This window comes from Chaetura pelagica, unplaced genomic scaffold, assembly GCF_000747805.2.
Source record: "Chaetura pelagica isolate M959 unplaced genomic scaffold, ChaPel_1.0 scaffold328, whole genome shotgun sequence".
NCBI classification, from domain to species: domain Eukaryota; kingdom Metazoa; phylum Chordata; class Aves; order Apodiformes; family Apodidae; genus Chaetura; species Chaetura pelagica.
In genome coordinates, this window is record NW_009954216.1 from 138,688 (window position 1) to 149,058 (window position 10,371).

General features: G+C 38.5%; 1 protein-coding gene across 1 annotated transcript in view; it reads left to right on the forward strand.

The window, feature by feature from the left end:
- Positions 1 to 10,371, forward strand: part of CNTN6 (contactin 6) — an 83,523-nt gene that overhangs the window by 18,971 nt on the left and 54,181 nt on the right. The window contains exon 3 of the mRNA XM_010003367.1: positions 1,650 to 1,745. Within this exon, the coding sequence (XP_010001669.1) occupies positions 1,650 to 1,745 (96 nt within the window). The remainder of the gene's footprint in view (positions 1 to 1,649; positions 1,746 to 10,371) is intronic.

Consider the following 10,371-nt stretch of genomic DNA (forward strand, 5'->3'; position numbering starts at 1 on the left):
AGGGGAAAAAAAAAAAAAAAAAAAAAAAAAAAAAAAAAGCTGTTTAATTTCCTCAGACTAAATTTTCAGAACAGATAAATAAATAAATCCACACATTTGGAGATTAGACCAGTAAGGATCTTTTAAGTATGAATTCAAACTCTGGTCAGCTACATTGCATCCATCCACTGTTTTATTTTCCAGTAAGTACTTCAGGATGGAACAAAACTAAACAGGATGGAATAAAACTAACAAACACCATTTTTTTTCTATTTGCCCTCTTCTATATTTTTTCTGACCCCCTGGACTACCCAGACTGCGAGGCAGAGATCTAGCAATTAAAAGAACACCAGAGTTTAAAAGACTTTCCCAGTGTATTGACAGATGCCATCTATTGCAGCTATGACAGTGCAGGGAGGTGCTACTGCTGCCTAATTCAATTCAGTCACCTCTGAGTAGACAGTGTCTTCATAAGAGACCAATACACAGGAGATGAAGAGGGGGAAAGAAAAATTAACTGTGTAAAGTTCAGCAAAGGGGGAGAAAATTGATATATTGACATCAATAGTTGAGCCTGTACAGGTAGTAATCATTACTGCTGTGACCAATGAGAACTGTTTCTCTCTATTGAATTCTGGACCAGGCAGTTGTTCAGCTGCTGAAAAATGGAAAAACTGTTTGAAACAAGAATCTGCAGCAAGGTAAATAAAATAAGCTTCAGGCAAGCAGTATGTGACACTATAGAATAAAGACTTTTAAGGGGAACCTGATATTATTTATTGTATTAAACATTTTTAATGTATTTCAAGCAATCATTTCCCAAAGTATCCTGTCCAAAGTAGTAAGTCTGCTCATTAGGAACAGAACTGGATCAAAAAGTAATAATTTTTCTAAGTACATCTACTGTATCATGTTTTGTAATTAAATAATTTAAAGGCATGAGACTGATAATACGTCTCAGTGAAATGTGAGAAAGCAGAGGTGATTGAGTGCCATGTTAGAAGCAGTAAAAACTAAAAATTAATAGCTATAAAAGTCATCTAAGGGAGACAGGAATGGCCACATTTATAGAGATATCCCCAAACATCACATGATTTCCTACTGAAGTATCCTTCTTTCTCCCCCTTAAAACCAGAGTTGAAGTTTCAGTCAATTAAAACAGATCCACTTACTCCAGCCAGCTTTAGGACAGAACAGACTCATTAAGAATACAACATACTTTTATGATCATTTAAACACACACTCTGCAGGAGCCTGATGATGTATAATTATCGCTTGTATGTACAGAAGAGCACGCCTGCTTTTTATTTCTATAAAAAAGTAAACAATGCAAAATGTGTTGGTTTTTTTTCTATTCAGGTAGATTAAGATTCTAAAACATTCCAAAAATAATGCTAGAAAACTTTCTGGAATAATACACTAGCTTTGCAACTAGGAATTGTAAATACAAACTCAGAAGGATAGAGCATAACTGCTTTATGAATAGGTATTTAATCACTGCCAAAGAAATAGATGCCAAGTTGGACATTCTATATAAATTATTATATTGAATATGTGAATACACTGAGTTCTTGAATTACCTAAGCATTATTAGCGTGAAGCTATAGGTATAAATTCAGTATAAGTTTGACAGACAATAACCAGGTTTCATTTTCTCCTTCTTTCTCAAGATCTTGAAAACTTTGAAATGAAAACGAGAAGCACAGTGTCAGTCAGAGAAGGCCAAGGAGTGGTTCTGCTCTGTGGTCCTCCACCACACTATGGAGGTATGCTGAATAGTCCTACATTCTGTACAGCCTGAACATCAACTGTCATAACCCAGGAGACAGACTATGCCACTGCCTGCCTGATTCGTGATGGAATTTATTTGTGCATTAAGTGTATTGTTTTATAGCAAATTAGTATTTCATTTCCTTAAAGGACACTGGGGTTCACACTTCTTAAGGGGCCCTTTTTTACTATTCTGTGGCTACTTGAGGGACTAGAATATGCCAGTGTTCTTTGCTTGTGACACAGACAAAGCAAGCATGAAGGTCTAAAAGACTATCCCCCAGTATGACTGGTTATCTCAGTGCCTTCACTCATACGGTAGGGCAGAAGAGCAAGCCACAACTATTCCTATATTGAAACCACTTCAGGTCTGAGTGGAATTACTATTTTGCCTTTTAGTGCTTTTTACTTCAATGCTATAATTTGAATCCTAACTTTCACACATTATATTTGTCATGAAAATTTGCCTTCTGCTCTTTAATACCAGATTCTCTCCTCTCTGATAATGATAAAACCATAGAAAAATTCAGACTGGAAGGGACTTCTGGAGTAGTAAACTCTCTGATCAAAGGTCTGATTGGATAAGATTGCCTGATAATCTTCCATGTTTCAGATAAAGAATAAAAAAAAAAAAAAAAAGAGGAAATTGATTATTAGGAACAGATTCAGGGGTGTCTTCCATCTGTTGCCGTTGCCTGCTACTGCTTCTTAAGTATCTGGCTGCTTCTGAGGTCTTCCTTTCCAGGTCCAAGTGAAAAGTAATGAACCAGTAATGTATTTAACAATGTTTCAGACTTTTCATCTAAGAAAGCCTGAAACATGGGGCACAATTTTCCTATTCCTTCTTTAATTAGGTGTATTGCCACCTCCAACACCAGTGTTTGCAGATCAATACATGTATGTACACTGGTACTCTCATTGTTTCTTAACATTTTTTGTACCTAGAAGCTCTTAAGCCATCTTTTGGTCTTTATTTTTTCTCCCCAGCATTGATTCTTGCAAGTTTTGAGCCACATACATTCACAAATCTCCTCCAGGGATGTTAGAACCCAGATCAAAACTGCTTCAGATCTTTTGAAGTCTGGAATAAGAACTCAGGTTTCCTAACAGAACTAGCTGAAGTTGGTTGGAAATCTTACCCTGGAAAAACAAATGTGTATTAACAAGGGGAAATGTTAATACCATAGTTACCAAATTGTCTTGTTCCAGCCTGAAAGAATCAGCAGTTTTTAGATGGCTCCCATCCTGCTTTAAGTAGAAGTGACCACACACCCACACTGTTTTTTGTGTGCTAACACCAATGTCCTGCTCTCAGCAATGTTTTCTCAATTCTTCTTAAAGAAACAGAGTTATAAGACAAATTCCCATGAGAAGGTAAATAGTGATCTATAAAGAGGTTATAGTATACCAGAGATGTAGAGAAACCCATCAATCAATTTTAAGCCTGCAAGTCTTGAGGAAATGTCAGCTCACTTAGTGTTACAGCCATATGAAAGAAGTATATAATCAAGGAAATGAAGTGAAACCTGTTCCTTAAGGGCAGAAAAAGCTTGCAAGGGTTCCTGAAATGTATCAATGGGACAAGAAGACAACACATCCATCCTTGAGTCAGAAAGATATACATTTTCCTCTTGCTGTAAGGTAAAATTATTATTTGACAAATAGGAATGAGTAGAAAAAAAAATTCAGAACAAATGAATAGTTAACAAGTGAGTTCACTCCAGATTAATTGAACTGACAAAATGGTATCCATGAACAAAGCATTTGCCACAGTGTATCTTAAGCTGGAGATGTGAGCTGTTGACCAATAAGCCTGAAAAATATATTATCTGAAATAACAAGCCTCTAGAGAACAGCAACTGAGTTCTTTTGTCATCCATAAACACTGTATTTGTGATGGAAAAATTATATGCCATGGGGACGAAATACATGGTATGGACTATAATAAGTTATACTCTATCTCAGGACACTTAGGAAGTTGTTTTTACTGAAAAATATTTTCTTTAGCTCCATTTTTAATTGAAACCACTGCCTCTGAGTCACAATACCTACAGGAGAAAGGATTACTAGCCTTGTATCCAGCTTCCACTGCAAGCTTTGTGTGCAGCTCTTTAAACGTCACAGGAACTAGATATGAAGGGATTTAGGAGATGCACCATTCCAGCAAGAAAAGAGTTGTTTGTCCAATATTGTTAACGTAATAAGACAATACAGGCTGTATAAGATGTCCTACACACTAGGAAACAAAATTGCTCTTAGAATTTTCTATATAATTTGGTAGCTACAGCCTATAACCCAAGCAGACCTTTTACTAGGATGGACATTGTCAGGGAAACTGTGGTTAACAGTTTTGCTAGAAAACACTGACTATGCTTTTTGGAAGAAGTTATTTGTGTCATTGAAATACACCTAAGGGAGGCAGAGCAGATGGATACAGCCCTTCAGGCAACTCCTTGCTATAGACCATCTGCTGCTTTCCCCACAAGGAGTCACTGACCAGACCTGGCCCTTCCCATACATTACATAGAGGGAAGAGGAACCCAGTCCTGATAGTTACTGCTTTGTTTTCCCTCAACTTGCAAGATGACTGGAAACCTCTGTACAGAACTTACTTGAAGCAAATATCGTTAACATGGTTATTCTGGAAAGAATGGACTAGCTAAAGCCTAATGTCTTCCTGCTAACCTAGAAAGTCTGCATTTACTTCTAGCAATAGAAGAAACAGAAAGACAAGAACCCAAGAAGGCAAGCAGTTTCTATTATTTGAAGTTTCTTCCCACATAACATTGAGAAGTAGGAACAGGTTGATAGCACAGTAGCTCAATCCTCCTTCTGCCTATGTTATCTCTCTTTCTTCTTCTCACTTTCATCTTCTCTTTCTACTTACTACAGAGACCAACACATGATCAAGCTTATCTAGCCCTATATCACAGTGTGAAGTTAAATTTTATGCTCTACAGCAAGCAAGCTCTACAGCTATTATTTGATCACTCAGCTGTTTGGCATATGCTGTAAACTTTTTTTTTCTACATTCAAAGCATTTAAAACACTTAAAGCTTAAGTTAAACCCAACTTAAGTTTTCTGACAGGAACAGCTATGTTATTGCTTGCTTTGTATACACATTTCTTAACTGAAAGTATGCAAACAACCTATTTTGTTTATACAAGAACAACAAAAAAATTCACAGCAATAGGGAAGAGAGAATATCTGAGGCAGCTGAGTGATAAGAAACAAGAAAAAAAAACACTTCAGGAAGCTGCTCCAACAGCTCTCACATCAGCTTTAGACCTTAAACTAGCTCTCAGAGAACACAAGCCTTCCAGAACTGCTGTTAAGGCTATATGCTGAAGACTTTAATGCCAAAAGAAAACATGCTCTATATTGCTACAAATAAACATTAATACTTTTAGCAAAAATCCAACACAAAAACAAGAACCACCTCTTAAAGACAGAGGTTACAAAACAAGATAAGGAAAAAGTTGCTACAGTTAATAAACAAAAAAAAACCTAGCTTGTAACCTTAGACAGAGGAAAAACTACCCTATGCCACCTGAACCAGCCCAAGCCCTTCATTTCCTCAGCCAGCCCCTCCTTGCCTATTTATGCACCTGCTGTTCTCCAACCTCAGCTACTGTTATTTATGAGGCTCATTAACACACCTTATCAAGTTCAGCATATGACTTTCCTCTGCTTGTTAGTAAGGCTCTGGAGTGCAGAGGTGGGAAGATAAGCTGTATTTCCTTCTCTGACAAGTGTCTTTTCTCTAGTTTAAGTTCTTTAGGTCAGCTGTTTTCTTCCCCTGTAACCAATGTGCAGTATTTTGTTATTTAAAAATTGTGTATTATATAGAGCTAGGAAGCAGCAAAAGGTATGTAAGGAAAAGGAATTTTGAAGCAGCTTTTATTTCTGTAGCTCTATAGTTGAGCTTGACCTAACTATGATTAAGAAGCTGCTTGCCTAATTGGTGATGCTTGACACAAGACTGTGGGGTGGGCTGTTATTCGTTTATTTTCTTAGAAGTGAAGTCTCACATAAAGCCTGTTTCTTTCCAGCTGATGCCCTGCACAGCTTTAAGGAAGTTTCTAATCTTGTTAGGAGCAGCAGGATTCCTTATGCATTTACATTTGCTTGTGCATAAGAGCTGCCAGGGTTTGAAGATGGGATGCTGAGTCTATAGGCTATACCAAGGCTATGTTAAAAAAAGAAATAAAAAGAAGACACTTGTAATGAAGGAGTCCTGTGGACCTGCATAGTGGGGGAATATGCCAAATCCTCAAACAACAGAAGGGAGGGAAGCAGGTACACATGAAAGCAGGAGATGGGAAAGAAGGTCTATGGAGAGGATGGGATGAGATGAGCAGTGCTGCTGTATGTGGAAGGGTTTTGACTCTGCCTCACGTTGTTTCTGCATTTTGCATTAAGCAGTTACCTGATAAAATGCACAGCAATGGTATAAAGTGATGAAGTGTGTCTCCTTTTATAAAGCCAAGTACCTTAGCCATGGGTTTAGCATCCCTTTCTTTCTGCTCCTATTTCTCAATGTTCCTATGAATCTTTAATCCTTTCCTGCCAGCTCTGGCATAAGGGGGACAGTCTTTTCCCTGAGAGCAGACTGTAGCTGTTCCCCTGCAGAACGAGCAATATTGATTGGAATTTGCTCAGGCCAAGGAAAGCACTGAAATGGTATATTCCCTAGACTATTATATCAGGACTGATTATCAACTCAATTTCTTTCCCAGCTATGCCATGAAAGTGCTCACAGCTGAAACAGGCAGGCAATGCTCTCAGCCTGGCCAAACTCAGGACTTGCCCACCAGGCAGTGTTTGGCTGGAAGGTGAGGTGGAGTTAACCTACTTTTGGGGGCCTCTGGGATGAGAAGGGAGACTGACACTACATACTCACCTGCACTGGAATAAACCAATACCAAACAAACTCAAACACAGCCCAGGGTTGCAGCACTAAGAGAATAGCTTGTGATGTGGAATATGTATAAGGAAGCCCACGCTGCTGTGGTTCTTCCACTGCCCTGTAGTCCCTTGGATGTAAAGGCAGTTCTGTGCTCTCCAAGGCATATTCTCCCAGAATCAATAACAGCACTGGGATCACTGTCTTTTAAGAGCAAATATAATTTTCCAATGTTCGGTGCTCATCAGTTAATTTGAGCTGAGACCAAGCAGCTGTACATGTGAAAGGAGCTGTCCTGTGGTATCTGTGTCTCAGCTAGACAGAATTATTCACTTACAGGTAATTATTTTAATGTTTTTGAAGATTGTCTTAGAAAACACCTTGACATGCAGGTGTTAAATTAAAAAACTGAGGGTAGAAATTATAAATAGAATATTTTATTATTTTTTGTGAACTAAATCCTGAGATGTTCCTAGCACTCTGAATTTTATATTGTCATTATTTGTAGGTCCAGATATCAGATGGATTCTCCCTTGGTTAAAAGCCCCAGAAGGTTAGAATGTGTTGGGTTTTTTTATAACTAGGGGTAAAGATTAGTTTCTCTCTAGTTGTCTTTGGATTGAACTCAACTTTTACTGCAAGTAATTTCCTTCAGAAGTTTATGGGTAAAAAAAACCCACAACAATCTGGGGCCAAATTCTGCTTGTTTGGTCCATATTTAAAGCACCACTGAGAAAGGACTTGCCTGAAATTACTCCAACTTGCTTCTTGCCACATACAGCAGTACTCTGTGATAAGTGAGTGTTTCTCTGGAAGGATTCACTTCCCCAACCTCTGCTCTCCCTTCTACCCCACTACATAGTTTTACCTCACACATTTATTTTTCTAAAACATCACAAACTAACTATAGTGAAAAGAGCAACAGGAAATCAGGACTAATTTGTTTTGTATAGAAAAACTTCTATTCTCTTACTTCAGGCATGCTGATTCATCCTCAATATCATGTGGAAAGTTTTACTCCAGAGGGAAAGTTACAGCCAAACAGGTCTATACATAAAGGAAAAAATGAAATAGAGAAAAAAAGCCCACAAAAAAAAAAAATGCTGCTGATAACTGTTAAGTCTTGTGTAAGGCCTTTTATGCAAAGCCCTTTCGTAGTGGTCTCTGCAAGTGAGTAATTCTCCTGGGTATGTTGAAGTGTGATCCCAACTGCTGTTTCTGAAACCCTGTGGTTAAATGGGAAACAAAACAATAAGCTAAAAAAATAATTGAAACTTTTTCTTTTTCCATAAAATAGCTGGCAGCAGTAATTTTCAAGTTCATTTTCAGTAGACTTCATTAGCAGGTTACTTTCTCTTCATAATTCCCTTCTATGCCTCTGCTACCTTCTGTTCAGCATTACCTTCACCAGACTCTTCCCAGCTGTTGATTACTCATGCAAATGAACATAACCCTAAAAGTCACAGTGTGGGCCTTGACCTTCTTTTGCTTATTCAGTGGGTCTGTTCCACATCTGATTGATTCGAAGTGACCCAAAATGGAAATGTTTCAGTAACAGCAACTTCTTTTATAATGCAATGTTAGATTTTCTAGTCTATTACATCTGTTGATGTTGTCACTTAACTTTCTAAGGAACACTATTGTGTAAGGGAGCAGACTGCTGATATTATGCCTTAGAAGAGAAAAAAAGTTTAACCTCCAAAATTTGGTTCCTTTCTCTTGAGATTTCTTCCAGCTTCCTCTGAAGTAATTTTAAAAAAGGGTTCCTACAGAGTTCAGTGGAGCTGAATTAAGCTCTAGGCAAGCGTGGCTTGCAGATTAGTGATGAAGAACCTGCAGTAAGAAGAGTGGTACTGTTTATCTCTCTCATACTGGAGGGAAAAAGGATTTAAATATGGAAAGGAGCCTGCACTTGTTCCCAGTTAATGGGAAAATTTATTAAAAGCCCTAAGGCAATAGTGGAGTACAGACAGTGAGAGGAACAGAACAGAACAGAAACAGGAAGATGAAGTCATCTAGAACACCCATTTGGTGCCTTAGCAGGTAAACTGGTGCCCTGTGCTTTCTTCAGCCAGATAATTGCCAGCACCAAAACTGGACTTTAGGAAGGGACCCTCCAAACTAACTTTTTCGTTGTAATTGTTTTTAAAACTACCTCCACTTTATTATGAGGAGGAGGTAGGTAAGGGTTCTAGCTGTCAGCAAGGCACATCAGGCCACCAGCCCTCAGGTGCTTTTGTGGAATCTGAGGAGACTGCAGACTCAAGGTATTTCTTCCACAGAAATCCCAAGTTCACCCCATACTGTTCAACTGAACATAGATTAAAAGTATTTACCCTGCAAATCTTCAGCATTTTCTTTACAGTCACTAACTTGCAGGTTGGAGAACTACCAAAAATGAGCTGAAAGCAGAAACTTACCCACACCAGTCACTTTGATCCATTTGTGCAACCAGAGTATAGTCATCAAACTGTGCCTGTGACAGGACCATAGTCTGTATATAGCATGTGTCTGAAAAACAAATCAGGTCATGGTTACATCACTTACATCTAGATATAGGCTGGTCCTCCCTGTAGAAAAAACAACCCATCTCCAGATTTTAGGTGCTTTAACCAGGTACCCAACAGTCCACGGGCATGCAAATGTGAAAACATGTTGCTTTTCTCTTGTGTTTATGCACATCTTGTACTACACTACTTTAGGAATTGTTTCATCTTTTAGGTTTAGTGTATAATAGAAAAAAAGTTTAGCATTAAGCTGCAGTAAAACAGAGCACATTGCAGGATTTAGCCAAGTATGGAAAGTGTCATTGATTGCTCCCTCGAGATAGATCATTTTTAATGAGAGTCCTAAAATGTTAGAAGATGATAACTTGAAACTCCACAAAACTACTGGAGTTTACAGACTTATTACCATACTGTACCCATGTTGTAATTGAGGGGGGGAAAGAAACATAAATAATCTTTTTCAAATGGGATTGTTGATGGGGGAAATGTGTAAAAATGAAGCTGTTGGCAGAACACTGTTAGCTTATGAATTATACATTTAATTAAGGAAAGCTAAACTGGTAGATTTTGAAACTGCTGATTTACCATGTCTTATTAAAGAGAGGATTTTAGTCCTGCTGCTGGGCACTGGCAACACAGCAGAGCAGCCACAGCTGGGCTGGCAGGACCCCTGGGAGACCCTCCTGCAGCACACTGGGTTACAAGCAAAGATCCTGCTTGCTGTGGTACTGATGGCAATGGTACATGGCTTGGCCAAAAACATCTGCTGAAAAGCAAGTCCTTGGGTGGTAAGGTCACATGCCCTTCCAGCGTGGGTGAGCCCAATAAACTAGTTTGATGTTTTCTAGACTATTGACAGGTCTTGTTAAGGTAAGAATTGTGAAACCCTGTATGGGTAATGGTAACAAAGGCAGAGCAGGTTTTGGAAGCTGGAACAGGGCAATAAGCACAGAGCAAATGTATGTATGGAAGACAAGAAGAGGGGTCAAATGTGAATTAGGATCAAATATTAAATAACATCCAAACTAGTTGTGTGCAGCTGAGCTCCCCCCTACATGAGAAGCTCATGACAAAGCTCCATGTTACCAGTTTCATATTTCCATATTTAGAGGGAAGGAAGGAGCTGTAACACTGACCAGCAATTTGTTCTCTGGATGTTGAAAAGGAAAGTGTTTATTAAACAGAAAGATTTTTATCCTGGCATTGCA